The following is a 15,538-nucleotide window of genomic DNA, read 5'->3' as shown; positions in this document are numbered from 1 at the left end:
AGACCTCAGCGATGATCTTCTCCAGCTCGCGGTTCTCTTTCTCCAGCTGCCGGGACTTCTCCTCATCATTGTTGTTGGTAGAGGAGCCCGTTTTCAAGGTATCCTGTTGCTCAGACTGCCACTCCCCGCGAGTGATTAACCTCCGCATCTGCCGGGGAGAGAAAAGTGCATACTTTGGGGAGGCCTGGAGTGGTGGGGTGGGGGGGGAAGAGACCACCAGGGTCCTCGGAGTTCACTTAACCAGTGACCTATCGTGGACACTCGACATCTCCTCCCTTGTCAGGAAGGCCCAACAGCGACTGCACTTCCTGACAAGACTGAGGTGGGCAAGGCTACCGACCACCGTCACATCAACCTTCTACAGGTGCAGGAGGAGTCACGTGATGGAGTAGTGGCCGGACGGTGAACTCCAGCCCTCTCCAGAAAAGTCGGGAAAAACAAAAGAAAACACAAAGGCACAGAAATAAAAGTTACAGAAAAGTGAGTATAAAGGTGGAAAGAAGATGGCGACAAAAAAAGAAAAATCGAAAGCAACGGTAAGAAGAGAGTAAGAGAAGACAAAGGAGGAAAAAGGTGAAGGCCTTACCTGTCCGAAGAGGCCCGCTGCGGAGAGAGAAACCCGCTCCCTCAGGTCGGTAAATAATGGACTACAAAAATGGCTCGCAGAGCCGAGTAAAAGTGCGCAACTGCACATGAAAAAAAACACACCGACGGGAGGGGGGACCAGCTGGGGAGTCGATCTCCACAGCCGGCAACGACAGCTGCAGAACACCTGCAGCAAGAAGAGACCACAGAAGACAATAGAAACAAGAAAGAAGAGGAGGAAAGGGCACCAAAGAAACAACAGATGGTCAACCCAGAGGAAGAAGAAGAGGAAGAGGAAGAGTACAGAGAAATAGAAGAAGAAAAGAAAGGCAAGGTAAAAGATATACTTGCTCTTATTAAAGGATACATGGAGTCATTTAAAGAATGGCAAACACAGGAATTTAAGGATTTAAGAAAAAGAATAAACAACACAGAAGAGAAAATAAATAAAATGGAGATGACCTTAACAGAAATGGGAAAGAAAATGGACAAGATGGAAGAGCGGGCAGTAGCAGCAGAAATGGAGGTAGAAGACTTAAAAAAGAAATTGGAGAAATCTAATAAAAAAACTAAAGAGACACAAGAACTACTAGCTCAAAAAATAGATACAATGGAAAACCATAACAGAAGAAATAACATAAAGATAGTGGGCCTTAAGGAAGATGAAGAAGGCAAGAATATGAGGGAGTTTATAAAAGAGTGGATCCCTAAGACCCTAGGATGTCCAGAACTACAGCAAGAATTGGAAATAGAAAGGGCACATAGAGTATTGGCCTCTAAACCACAACCACAACAAAAACCAAGATCTATTGTAGTAAAATTCCTAAGATATACTACAAGAGAAAAGGTACTGGAGAAGACAATGGAAAAAGTAAGAGAGGGCAACAAACCACTGGAGTATAAAGGGCAAAAAATCTTCATTTATCCAGATATAAGTTTTGAACTCCTAAAGAAGAGAAAAGAGTTCAATACAGCAAAGGCGATTTTATGGAAGAAAGGGTATAAATTTATACTAAAGCATCCAGCGGTATTGAAAATATTCATTCCAGGACAACAAAACAGACTATTCTCGGATCCAGAAGAAGCACGAAAATTTGCAGAACAATTACAAAAATAGACTGAGGGAGGAAGACGGGTAATGAGAGTTAAAATGTTCACGATTGATATGTATGTGGGTAAAGACAAAAATAGACTGAGGGATGAAGACGGGTAATGAGAGTAAAAATGATCACGATTGATATGTATGCGGGTAAAGAGGTATAAGAGTGAATAGAGACAATGAGCATACATGAATGTATCTGTACTTAGAGGAAAATATAGATAGTATAGACAAGAATTAATAAGGGAAGGTAATGGAATAGAGAGAATAAGGAGGGAATTAAAAGAGTGACCTTTGTGACATATGAAAAGTGAAATCTTTTCTGGGGGAGGCGGGGTGGGGGGAAATAGCGGTCACTGCAAAATCAGTTGACGCTTGCGAGTGGATTCGCAAATCCAAATGGAGAGGGGAGATGTGGTTGTCCGACAAGGGATAAAGGACAACTCAGGAGGTGAAGGGGAGATTGGGGATAAATAAGATAGAAATAGGAGAATAAGGAAAATGTTGGATGTTGTAGGAATGTTGTCTTATAAAGAGTTGAAAATAAGAAAACAGAAATGGAAAAGGAGGAAAGGTAATGATGGAAAAACGGAAAGAGAAGATAAACAAAATATAAAAGGGCTACGCTGAACTATATGTCTTTAAATATTAATGGAATACATAACCAAATTAAAAGGAAGAAACTACTAAATTTAAATGAATAAATGTATTCCATTAGAAAAAATAACATATAGGTTAAAAAATAATATTGAAATATTCGAACAAGTATAGGAGCCTTACATTAAATATAAAAGCGAAAACCTACCGGGGACAAACATTACCTAAGTTGATGGAAGGAGAAGGAAAGAAAAGAATGGACTCAGTAGAATTTCTGGTGTAATTTTGTTGAATGACAACATTGTCTGACTGGCTTAATGCAACCTAGATTGTATACCTAAAATGGATGAGGGGGGTGTGGGGGGGTGGTTTGGGAGGAAAGGGAGGGGGGAGAAAAAGTCACTGTATATGTGTGAAAAGAAATAGTGTATATCATGGCTAATGTGATTTATGGTGTGAAAAATAAAAAAATTTAAAAAAAAACACCTTCTACAGGTGCTCTATTGAGAGCATCCTGACTGGCTGCATCACAGTGTGGGGATGGTTGCTGCAGAGAAATGGATCGGAGGTCAATCCACAGGACCAGGCTGAGGAACAATTTCTTCCCATGGGCAGCGAGGACACTGAACGAGCAAAGGAACTGCCCACACTGACCCTATATTTATTTATTTATTTTTATATGTATTTGTCTTGCATCTGTATCAGTTGTCTGTATGTGTTATGTCTGGTTGTGCACTGATGACCGGAGAACGCTGTTGTCGGGTTCTACTTGCACAATCAGTTGACAGTAGACTTGACCTGTCCGTCACTGCCATCAGCCGATGGAGGTAAAGCTACATTTTGGATCTGAGCCCTGAATCAAGGTTTTTTTTTAAAATTGGACTTTTGCAACAGAACCATGCACACTTTTTGACGCAAAACCTGGTGTCATTTCAACATCCTTTGCTTTGGAATTCTGTCCCTGCGCAAATCTGTCCCAGTGTCTTGCATCCGTAGACTGACATCACGTTTAAAGATCTGACCCCGTTTTACCTGTATAGTCTGTTACTTTACAAGTCCAGAACTTCCTGTAAAATGCAATAGCTCCAGGTCATTTGCAATTCTGCACGTTTAATTTCATCCTGAATTTAATCTTCCTCTGAATCAGTAACGTGATATCTGCACATTGTGCCTTCCCTCTGTTTCAAGCCTAAATTATTCACTCTGAGGTCCTGGCTCTGGGTGATCCCCAGCCTCCCACCCCCTGGCAGGGTATCTCACCCCCCCCAGATGTGGGTTGTTTGGCATTAGTTCCACTCCTGGGAGGGGCGCCATGGGGCAGGGTGGGAAGTCACGCACCTTGGGGACGAAGAGAACCACCAAGGTGATGTAGACGGAGAACACGACCGCGAGTGAGGCGAATGCAAAGGCTGCGTCTTGCTGGCTGTTGACGATCATGGTGACTGGGGCCGTGATCATGCAGAGTACCTGGGGGGGGGGGGAGATAAAGAGAGGGGATGTGAGGGAGATGTAGGAAGGTTGGAGAGATGAAGGGGAGGGAGGGAGAAAGATAAATGAAAAGGGGGGGTATGAGGGAGATGTAGGAAGGGAGTTGGAGAGATGGATGAAGGGGGGAGGGAGGGGGAGAGAGAAAGATAAAGGAAAAGAAGGGTTGTGAGGGAGATGTAGGAAGGGAGTTGGAGAGATGGATGAAGGGAGGGAGGGGGGAGGGAGGGGGGGAAAGAGAAAGATAAAGGAAAAGAGGGGTTTTGAGGGAGATGTAGGAAGGGAGTTGGAGAGATGGATGAAGGGAGGGAGGGGGAGGGAGGGGAGGGAGGGGGAGGGAGGGAGGGGGGAGAAAGAAAGACAAAGGAAAAGGGGGTGTGAGGGAGATGTAGGAAGGGAGTTGGAGAGAAGGATGAAGGGAGGGAGGGGGAAGGGAGAGAGCAAGATAAAGGAAAAGAGGGGGTGTGAGGGAGATGTAGGAAGGGACGGAGAGATGAAGGGGAGGGAGGAAGGGGGAGAGAGAAAGATAAAGGAAAAGAAGGGGTGTGAGGGAGATGTAGGAAGGGAGTTGGAGAGGAAGGGGAGGAAGGGAGGAGGGGAAGTGAGAGAGAAAGAAAGGAAAAGAGGGAGTGTGAGGGAGATGTAGGAAGGGAGTTGGAGAGGGATGAAGGGGAGGGAGGGGGAAGGGAGAGAGAAAGATAAAGGAAAAGAGGGGGTGTGAGGGAGATGTAGGAAGGGAGTTGAAGGTTGAAGGGGAGGGAGGGAGGGGAAAGGGAGAGAGAAAGATAAAGGAAAAGGGGGTGTGAGGGAGATGTAGGAAGGGAGTTGGAGAGAAGGATGAAGGTGAGGGGGATGAGGAGAGGGAGGAATGAGGGTGATGGGGAGAGAGAAAGGGACAGATGTGGAAGAGGAAGACAGGAGGGAAGGGATAGATTGGAGAGGGAGGGACAGTGAGCGAGGTAGGAAAGGGGATGAGAGTGGGAGATGGGCGAGGGGCAGGGAAATGAGGAGAGAGAGGGAGAATAGTGAGAGACTAGCCGCTTTCAGGTGCTCAGACTCAGATAATGTGCAGGCAGGCGCGGCCGGGGGCGAGTGCAGCTGGGACGTTCAGGTGGCCGCGGAGAAGATGCCTTTCTGTCACCCGGACACGCCGGCTGAAGGAGAGCCGCGTCCAAGCGAACGCCGGGCTCCTGTGAACTGCGGCCATAAGTCCCGCTGCTGCTTTCAGGTGCCATGGGGGATTCTCGGAACCGGAGATTGTACCTACAGGAGGAGGGTGAGGTACGTGCTCCTCCTGGACATGTTCTCCACTTTCAGGTGGCCTCCCATCAGCTGCGTTGAGGTAGAATAGGTGGCTTTACATCGGGGTATTCTGGCCACCTGAAAACGGCTAGAGAAAAAGGGAGGAAGAGAAGGGTGGGGGGGGGAGATGTATTTCCATTTACAAGAGCCCAAGGCGATGGGAAACGACAGGGGTTCTGATGGAATTTCTCAGGAGGTATGAGCCTGAGTGGTGGTCTGGGGGGGGGGGGGGGGGGTGGGGAGCTGGAGCTCCTGCTTACGGCTACGTTGTAAATGGCCATTCCCACAGCCCGGTGATCGTTGATCTTCTCCGTGGAAACACTCTTCGTCTCGTAGGCCAGGAATATTCCCAGGAGCAGCAGCAACCCCTTGTACCCGTAAACAATCCCTGGAGGAGACGGAGGGAAGAGGTGAGGAGGGTGGCCGGGGGATCGGTGGAGGTGCTGGGTTGGTTGGGGGGTTGGATTGGCCTGCGGGGTCTGGGCACTCACCCAGCCAAGTGTTCATCTTGTTGGAACTGCAGTGTTCGAGCTGTGGCAGAATCAACACATCCTGGTCACCCGCAGGGGCCTCCTTGGTGAACTCCTGTGGAGGAAGGTGGGCAGGGGGTCAGGGTCCTTGTTCATCCCTCCCCCACCTCCCATCCCTTCCTCACCCCTCCCCTCCTGTCCTCCCCCCCCCCCCCCCAACTCCCGGACATGATCACCTTCTTTCCCATCCCTTCTCCATCTCCTAGTCCCCTTCCATCCCGCCTCTACCCCCTTGTTCAGATTCCACACAGCAGAAGCATCTTGCCAATGTCCCAGCATTAGAAACAACCTTCCTGCGTCTAGTCTAAGAATTTTATCTGTTTCTATGATTCCCCCCTCAATCTTCTAAATTCCAGAGAATACAAGCCTAGTCTATCCAACCTTTCTTCATCTGCAAGTCCTTCCAACCTTAGTATTAGCCTAATGAATCTTCTCTGCACCCCCTCCATGGCGAGGATGTCCTTCCTTAGATAAGGCGACCAAAACTGCACGCAGTACTCCAGGTGTGGTCTCACCAGGCCCTGTACAGCTGTAGCAGGATCTCTGTACTCCTGTACACCACCCATTCTTCCCTCGCATCAGTTCCCCAGATCCCTCTAGAGTCCTGACAAAAGGCCCTTTGGCCCAGTGAGTCCCTGCTGACCCTATCTGTCCATTTCTGCCAGTTTCCTGTACATCGCAAGGAACTTGCAGCGGACAGTTAGCCTCCTCCCCCCACCCCCCCCCCACCACCCTCACCCCATACGGGCAGTACCAGCGGCTGGATTGAACTGGGCTCTCCCGCCATGTGAGGCAGTGGCTCTACCTGCTCTCCCTTCTGTCTCACCCCGCCCCCTTGGATGCCCGTCCGCGAGCACCACCACTGCCCCCCCCCCGATACTTTTCTGGGACTCAGACCCCGGTCATCCCCTTCCCCTCTGGTGTGGTCTCCATGAGCGGCCGGAGGAGGGGATCTGCTGAGGGCTCCTCACCTCGATGGTGCGGTGAAGTGGGTCGACTATCTGCCAGGCAGCCAGAGTGAGGACGTCAATAGCCAGCAGAACGCTGACCGTGGCGTTCAGCTTCCAGGGTTCCAGGTGCTGTGGGAGAGCGCAGGCAGAGTCAAGTCACAAGAAACACCCTCACAGATATATTTTAAATTTAGACATACGGCACAGAAACAGGCCATTTTGGCCTGTGCTACCCAATTACCCTACAACGAACGGTGGGAAGAAACCGGAGTCCCCAGGGAAAGCCCACGCAGACATGGGGAGAACGTACAACTTCCTTACAGCGCGGGATTTACACCCCAATCGCTGGCCCTGTGACAGTGTCCCACCAACCGGGCCACCCACTTTGTGCTCTTTTCTCAGCTGTACCGTAGAAGTCCAGAAATCTGGACTGCCCGAGAATCCGGACTTTTCGAACACTCTCAAACTTTTTTAAATTTAGCAGGTTTTGAGTGTGTGTGTAGATGTAACAAGCCACCAATTTGTCTTTCTTTAAAACCACTCGTTTTGATAAATGTCACCAAAACTAAGGAGCTGATTGTTGACTTCAGGAAGGGAGAGCCAGATGTGGACTATCCAGTGATTATCGGGGGATCAGAGGTGAAGAGGGTGAGCACATTTCAGTTCTTGGGGGCCTCTATCTCGGAGGATCTTTCCTGGACCCAACACACTAATGGCATCGTGAAGAAGCCTCTACTTCCTCAGGAGTTTGCAGAAGTTTGGTACGACTGGCAAATTTCTGCAAGGCTGTGGTGGTAAGCGCACTGACTGGCTTCATCACGGCCTGGTATGGGGACCCCAAGCGTAAAGCCCAGAACATCACAGGCAAAACCCTCCCTCACAATCGTGAACATCTACAAGGAATGCTGCTATCGGAGAGCAGGAGCGTTCATCAAGGATCCGCACCACCCAGCGCACGCTCTGTTCTCACTTCTGCCATCAGGAAAGAGGTAACGGGGCCAGAAGACTCACACCCACTAGATTCAGGAACAACTGCCCCCCCTCCACCATCAGACTCCTCAACAACAAACTCAATCAGGGACTCATTTAAGGATCTTTAGTGCACTTTAGTGACTTTTTTTTCCCTCTCTCTGCATTGCACAGTTAGTTTGTTTACTTTTCTTTATCTGTTTACACATGTATGTTATGTTCAGGTTTTTTTTTGCACTGCCAATAAGTGGTAATTCTCAGGAAAAGAAATCTCAGGATTGTACTTGACGTCATGTACGTACTCTGACATTAAATCTGAAGCATCCATATTTGCTAATGAATAAACTCAAAATTTACCTGTTCATCTCTACTTAAATTTGAATTTTAAAAGTACTGCCCGAGAATACGGAAAATCAGGACTGACCAAATTCCAGAGCCATCCGGATTTTCGGACTTCTACTGTGTATTAGGCATGGGCTAGCCTCTTGGACTGCTCGCTAAAGGACTCTCCTCCTGCACTGGGTGCAATGCTGCAAATTAACTTTATAGCATCGACGTGCCTGCTGATGACAAGAAAGGGGATGGAGGGGGGAGAAATGGGGGAGAGATCGGGCAGCAACCATGGAGAGGAACGGTCAGACAATGTTTCAGTCGGGGTCCTGATTTGGGATTCAACCGGAAACATTGGCTGGGTGTCTCCCTCCACGTACACCCCCCACCACTCCCGAGTCCCACGTCTCATTCACTGGGCCAGATGGTAACTGTGCCGTGACTCTTCCCTACCTTTCGCTTCTCCTTCTTCTCCACCTTCTTGGTGAAAACGGTGTGAACCCACCAGATCTTGGTGAACATGCTGCCGTAGGCCAGGCTGAAGCCCAGGCCCAAGAGCCAGACTCGAGCCTGCGGTTGCCAAACACACAAAAGACCCTGGGTGTTAGCATACTCCTCCTCAGCCTTAATCCCCTTCCCCGGCTCCAAGCCCCTCTGTACCCCACCCTCACCTCCTTCCTCATCCCCACCCTCTAATCCCAGCACTCGCCATAACCCCATCCCACGTCCTCACCCCCACCTCCACCCATGACCCTCTCCCCAGCCACTCCAACTCCTCAACATGAACCCCACCATCCCCCAAACCCTCCCTTCACTGCCTTACACCCACCCCCACCTCCATCACCAGCCCACACACCCAATCGTCAAACCCACCCCTGACCTTCCCCACCCACCTGGCAGACGAAGGGGAAGTGCCAGGTGCGGATGTGGTACCCGTCGAGGCCGAGGGGGAAGACGGATGCCAGGGCCAGGGTGCAGCCGACGGCTGTCATGTTGTTCAAGTACGGCTGTGAGTTCTGGATGTAACTGGTGTATAGGAAAGGCAGGCGGTCACACTGGTACAGCAACACAGAAACACCCACAACTAAGGCCACCCGCCGGCAACAGGGCCAATCACACAGGCAAGTCGAGTAACAGCCACAACTCCCACAAACATCGGGAACAACAAAACAGCTTAAGTCCTGACAGGAGCCGCTGGCTGGGCCATACAGCTCAGAAAGCAGTCGCTCGGCCAACCAGGTCCATGCTGTCACGTTTACCCACAGAACCACAGAAACAGCCCCTTCTGCGCCAAACTATTATCCTGCCTCAGCCCATTGACCTGCACCCAATCTACCGACCTCCACACCCTTCCCATCCATGTACCTGTCCAAACTCTTCTTAAGTGTTAAAAATGAGCCCGGGGGTTCACCTCCTCAGCTCGTTCCACACACCCCCCACCCACTGCTCTCTGTGTGAAGAAGCTCCCCCTAAACTTTTCCATTTTCGCCCTTAACCCTCATCCTCTGGTTTGTATCTCACCCACCCCCAGGGGAAAAAGCTGACTTACATTTATGCCGTCCGTCCCCCTCGTGGTTTTAAATTATCCAACTTTAAACCCACCCGCACCAATTCCACGAGCCGGCCATCCTTATGTGTGGGGGGTGGTGGAATGATTAGCTGCGGTTAGCGCAGCTCCGTTGCAGCACCAGCGATGGGGACTTTGAGTTCGAATCTGATGCTCTCTACAAGGAGTTTTCACGTGGCTGCGTAGGCTTCACAAGATCAAGGAGCAGAAGGAGGCCACTAGCCCTATAGAAAGGGCCTGTTACTGCGCTGCATGCCTAAATTATACTAGACGTGAAAATGAAGGGATTGGACAGATATCTATCAGGTGCGAGCAGCTCAACATCAAGAGCTGAAGGGCCTGTACTCTGCTGTAATGTTCTATGATTTGGACACCGTGCTCAGCACAGTCGGGGGGGCTGAATGCCCTGTTCTTGTGCTGTACTCTTCAATGTTTACCCTGTGGGCCGGGTGTTCCACCCAATCACTATGGGGAAATAAATCCCCCTCAGATCCCCTCTGAACTCCACCCCCCCCACCACCTCCAGTACCCCTCTATTTGCCTCCACCTCCAGCTCCAGGAAAAACATTCCCCATTGTCCCTCTCCAATGCAGCTGGCATCCTGAAGGAAGGAACAAGGGGTTACAGGAGGAACTCGGGAAGTGTCCGCCAGTGGTGGGGGGGGGGAAGAGGACATTCCAGGTGGGGGCCACCATCTCTGAAAAGTTCCGGCATCCAAACCCCTGCTGTGCTCTCTCCAGGACGCCTGCATCCTTTGGAAGGTCCCACCCAGCGAGCAGAACAGGGGGCAGTGATGCCACACCCCTCCCCCCCATGCCACTCGTTACCCACCAGTTGCCCTGACTGCTCCCTTTCCCCCTTCTCACCGCACGTTGCTGTTGTAGATATTGAAGGTGAGGCAGATAATTCCCAGTAAGATCCCAAGCCCGGCCAGAACAGAGACGGAGACAAAGAGCTTCTGAGATAAGTACCGGAACATCGGGATGACCTTGGTGTGATCAGCTGATGGGACTCCACCTGTTAGCAGAGCACAAAAAGAGAATCATTAGGTTCCTCCGTGAGATCCCCACCTGTCTGTACATCTGCAGCCACCACCCCCCACCCTTCCTTATAGATTCAGGCTTTCAGATTTAATGTCAGAGTACGTACATCACATACAACACTGAGATTCTTATCCAAGTGGGACAGGTAGAATATCACTGTGGAGATACGGGGATTAATATCTCCCTGGGTATCACTGTGTGGGGGTGAGGGGTTAATATTTCCCTGGGTAACACTGTGCGGGGGTGAGGGTGTTAATATCTCCCTGGGTATCACTGTGTGGGGGTGAAGGGGTTAATATCTCCCTGGGTATCACTGTGTGGGGGTGAGGGGGTTAATAGCTCCCTGGGTATCACTGTGTGGGGATGAAGGGGTTAATATCTCTCTGGGGTTAATATCTGTCTGTTTTGGGGTGAGGGGGTTAATATCTCCATGGGTATCACTGTGGGGGTGAAGGGGTTAATATCTGTCTGTGTGGGGGTGAGGGGGTTAATATCTGTCTGTGTGGGGGTGAGGGGGTTAATATCTGTCTGTGTGGGGGTGAGGGGGTTAATATCTCCCTGGGTATCACTGTGTGGGGGTGAAGAGGTTAATATCTCCCTGGGTCTCACTGTGTGGGGGTGAGAGGGTTAATATCTCCTTGGGTATCACTGTGTGGGGGTAAAGGGCTTAATATCTCCCTGGGTATCACAGTGCAGGGGTGAGGGGGTTAATATCTCCCTGGGTATCACTGTGTGGGGGTGAAGAGGTTAATATCTCCCTGGGTCTCACTGTGTGGGGGTAAAGGGCTTAATATCTCCCTGGGTATCACAGTGCAGGGGTGAGGGGGTTAATATCTTCATGGGTGTCACTGTGTGGGGGTGAGGGGGTTAATATCTCCCTGGGTATCACTGTGTGGGGGTGAGGGGGTTAATATCTCCCTGGGTATCACTGTGTGGGGGTGAGGGGGTTAATATCTCCCTGGGTATCACAGTGTGTGGATCACGTAGCAGTAGGAGGCCCATCGAGTCTGCTCCCGTCATGAGCAAAATCCCCCCTTCCATTCCCTGTAACTCTCGATGCTGCAACTAATCAAACCCCTTCCATCTCTGCCTTAAATGCCAGCGACCTCCCTTTCACGGCTGCCCATGGCCATGTTCCACGTACCCGCGACCTTCTGGCTCAAGAAATGTCCCCACTTCCCGGTTTAAAATTAGCACTTTTTTTAATCCCCGAACCCCCTGCCATCAGGGACAACCTTGCCACATCTCGCCTTGCAGCCCTTGAAACGTTTATCGAGGTGGTATAATAATTGCAGCACAGGAACAGGCCAGGTCGGCCCTTCGAGTCTGTGCCGAACACCCACTCCAGTGCCCCCTCTTCCCCGTGTCTGCGTGGGTTTCCCCCGGAGTGGCACCGGTTTCCTCCCACCATTCGAAACGTACCGGCGTGGGTGGAGGAGTTGGTGTAATAGATGGCTCGGGCTCATGGGCCAGTTACCGAGCTGTGGCGAGTGGGAGCGAAGGGGTTAACTGAGGGGCCGCGCACAGCAAGATGATGCCGGCGCCCCTCGCCTCAGAGGGGGAGCGGGACCTGGAAGGCCACGCATGGTCACCATGGCGACAACCCTCGGAGGCTTTGCGGCACTCCGCTCAGTTTCCATGGTTACCCACAAGAGCGGACTGCGTGCCAGACGAGGGCTCGGGCAGTTTCCATGGAAACGGAAGGACGGTGTGTTGACACAAATCCTTTTCCTCCCACGCTCCCAGGACCGGCTCCGGAGAGAAGGAGGAGGAGGGGGGAGGGGGCTTCCTCCAGACCGACACTCCCCTGGGTCGCCATCCCAAATGCTCAACCCCCCCCACCCCTCCCCACCTTCCCTCCAGACCAACCCCGACAAAACCCAAAGTTTGCCTGTACAAAACCATCTCTCTATTCTCTGGAGAACGAGGACGGGGGCGGGAGGGCAATCGCCTTTGAATCATTTAATGTGGACCTAAGAAGGTTGTTTTCCCCACGGTGGGAGAGTCCAGGACAAGAAGCCACAACTTCAGGACTGAAGGGCGCCTGCTCAGGACAGAGACACAGAGGCATTTCTTCAGCTGGAGGGCGGTGGATCTAGGGAATTTGTTGCCACAGATGGTTGTGGAAGCTGGGTCATTGGGGGGTATTTAAGCAGAGATCGACGGGTTCTTGATTAGCCAGGGGCATCAAAGGTGATGGGAAGAAGGGCCAGGCAGTGGGGCTGAGCGGGGAAAAGGATCTGTTCATGACTGAATGGCGGGGGCAGACACGATGGGCTGAATGGCCTATTCCTGTGTCTTTTGGTCTTGTGGTTGGGCAGGAGAGAGGTATCAGATGGAGTTGTGGTTCCTTGGATGTGAGTTACAGGCTGGAGATTAATTGAGGGGTTCAAGGAGCACATACATGGAGGCACCCCACCCCCCCCACCAGCTCTGAGCCCTGTCTCCCCCAGCCCACACACCGCGCTGCACTTTCTCCAACCACCCCCCCCCCTCGCATTCCCAAAACTGCATGAGCGATGGGATTAATTTCCACATGGACAACACAAGCTGTCAGGCAGCGCACCGCTGAGATTCACTGCAATAGGAACCCTTTCACTGCCAGCCTGCCCTCCTCTCTCATACCGACCTGCCTGGCCGCTCACTCTGAAGAATCTCTTGTCTCTCCATCAGGGTCTCCGATCCCAGAAATAACCTGCCAGCACTCACTGTCTGTCTTCCACCCACCCCCCCCCACCCCCACATCTCCCTTAAACACTTGACCTCCAGTCTGTTATTCTTACACCTTCCTGTTCTTTGCTTGAGGAAGGACTCAGGCCTCCTATGGATGCTGTGAGATCAGCTGAGTTCCTGCAGGATTTCTGTTTGTTTTTACTGCAGACTTCCGTGTTTAACTCTGGAACACAGTCAGAAATTATTCTGACTGACCACCCTATCGATACGTAGACCAGCCCGTCAATATCCAGACCAGCCCGTCGATACATAGAACAGTTTGTGCAACTCTATTACAGCATTAGCGATTGGGAACAGGGTTCGAAACCAGCATTGTCTGTAAGAGTTAGACATTATCTCCATGTCTGCATGGGTTTCCTCTGGGGGCTCCAGTTTCCTCCCACCCTTTAAAATGTCCCGAAGGTGTAGGATAATCAGGTGTAATTAGGCGGCACGGGCTTGTGGGCTGAAGGGCCTGATACGTACTGTATCTATGTCTAAAATTACAGGCCCTTCCACACATGCCGGCCTGTATACACCGACCAAAAATAATACTAAACCCTCCCAACCCCTTAACCCTCTATTTTCCTTTCATTATGTTCCTGTCTCTTAAATGCCCCCAATGTCCCAGCCTCCACCACCATCCCCAGCGAGGCATTCCAGGCCCCCACAGCTCTGTGTATATAAAAAAAATTATACCTGACATCTCCCCTAAACTTCCCTCCCTTCACTTTGTACAGATGTCCTCTGGTGTTTGCTGCCCCTGCCCTGGGAAACAGGCGCTGCCCTTCCGCCTTATCTCTGCCTCTCAGAACCTTGTCGACCTCTATTAAGTCTCCTCTCATCCAGAGAGAAAAGTCCCAGCTCTGCTGACCTCGCCTCATAAGACACAATTTCCAATCCAGGTTGATCTCCTCTGCCCCCTCTCCACATCCTTCATGCAATGAGGTGACCAGAACTGAACACAATTCTCTAAGTGTGGTCTTGATTTGTACAGTGGCAACGAGACCTCTCAACTCCTGAACTCAATCCCCCGAATAATGAAGCCCAGTGTCCCAAAGGCCTTCTTAATTGTCCTACTAACTTCAAGAGATCCATGGATTTGGACCCCAAGGTTCCTCTACTCTTCCACACTGTTAAGTATCCAATCATATACACGTATATATATATGGTTCAGCGCAGTAACAGGCCAATTTGGCTCCACGAGTCCGTGATGCCCAATTTTCACCCCATTAACCTACACCCCCGGTACGTTTTGAACGGTGGGAAGAAATGGGAGCCCCTGGCGAAAGCCCACGCAGACACGGGGAGAACATACAAACTTCTCCCTATCCCAATCACTGGCACTGTAAAGGCGTTGCGCAAACTGCTACGCCCAGTGTGGTCAGTCACTTTGCAGGGGTTTAAGACTAGAGCTGTGACTTCGCCTTGAGCAGGATATCGGGATCGCGGCGGGGAGTGGGGATCGCGGAACTGCGGGTCGAGGCAAATCTCCCCCATTGCTGGGATTACTGGCCACGGCAAGGGGAGAGGGTCACTCACCATACCAGCGGTCGGTGCCGAAGTAGGACATGTTGTCATTGGTACTGTCGTAGTAACCAATCTTCACATACTTCCCATCTGCGTGGGGGGTGGGGGGGTGGGGGGGTGGGGGTAGAGAATCACCTAGTGAGGCACACAGTTTCCCTCATCTCCAAGGCTGGGCCCAACTCAGACCCCAGGCTACCCTTCCCCACCCACCCACAGAGACCCTGTCCTTGCATCCCTAGGGGAGGAGATTAAACCCCCCCCCACTTACCCTTCCCTCCCCGCCCACACAAACCCCTCCCCGCCCACACAAACCCCGGCCCTGGAGGAGGGGATTAACACCTTACCCACCCCTCTGCACACAGACCTCGACCCCAGGGGAGGGGATTAACCCCCTCTCACCCCACCCCACTCTCATAGGCCCAGTCCCCATGGGAGGGGATTAACCCCCCACTCACTCACTCCACTCACACAGACCCCATCCCCAGGAGAGGGCATTAACCCCCTTTCATCCATCCCACTCACACAGACCCCATCCGCAGGGGAGGGGATTGGCTCTTTGAACCACCCCTCCCCACCCCAACAGATCCCATCCGTACATCCCCAGCGGAGAGGATAGGATTAACCCCCTCTCACCCATACCTCCTCATACTTACACAGACCCCATCCCTAGGGGAGGGGATTAACCCTTTTAACCACCCCTTCCCACTCACACAGACCCCATCTGCACATCCCCAGCAGAGGGGATTAACTCCCCCTCACCCACCCCACTCACACAGACCCCATCCCCAGGGGAGGGGATTAACCTTTTGGACCACCCCTCCCCACTGAGACTCAAGGAA

General features: G+C 51.5%; 1 protein-coding gene across 1 annotated transcript in view; it reads right to left on the bottom strand.

The window, feature by feature from the left end:
• The window catches only part of gabbr1b (gamma-aminobutyric acid (GABA) B receptor, 1b), a 75,783-nt gene that overhangs the window by 7,526 nt on the left and 52,719 nt on the right, over positions 1-15,538 (bottom strand). Inside the window, exons 30-38 of the mRNA XM_069915585.1 lie at positions 14,712-14,789; positions 10,281-10,431; positions 8,741-8,873; positions 8,301-8,417; positions 6,570-6,677; positions 5,560-5,653; positions 5,329-5,456; positions 3,620-3,748; positions 5-148 (exon numbers count right to left, since the gene is read on the bottom strand). Of these exons, the coding sequence (XP_069771686.1) occupies positions 5-148; positions 3,620-3,748; positions 5,329-5,456; positions 5,560-5,653; positions 6,570-6,677; positions 8,301-8,417; positions 8,741-8,873; positions 10,281-10,431; positions 14,712-14,789 (1,082 nt within the window). The remainder of the gene's footprint in view (positions 1-4; positions 149-3,619; positions 3,749-5,328; positions 5,457-5,559; positions 5,654-6,569; positions 6,678-8,300; positions 8,418-8,740; positions 8,874-10,280; positions 10,432-14,711; positions 14,790-15,538) is intronic.

This window comes from Narcine bancroftii, chromosome 2 (genome assembly GCF_036971445.1).
Source record: "Narcine bancroftii isolate sNarBan1 chromosome 2, sNarBan1.hap1, whole genome shotgun sequence".
Lineage (NCBI taxonomy): Eukaryota > Metazoa > Chordata > Chondrichthyes > Torpediniformes > Narcinidae > Narcine > Narcine bancroftii.
This window is presented reverse-complemented; position numbering and strand designations above follow the sequence as displayed.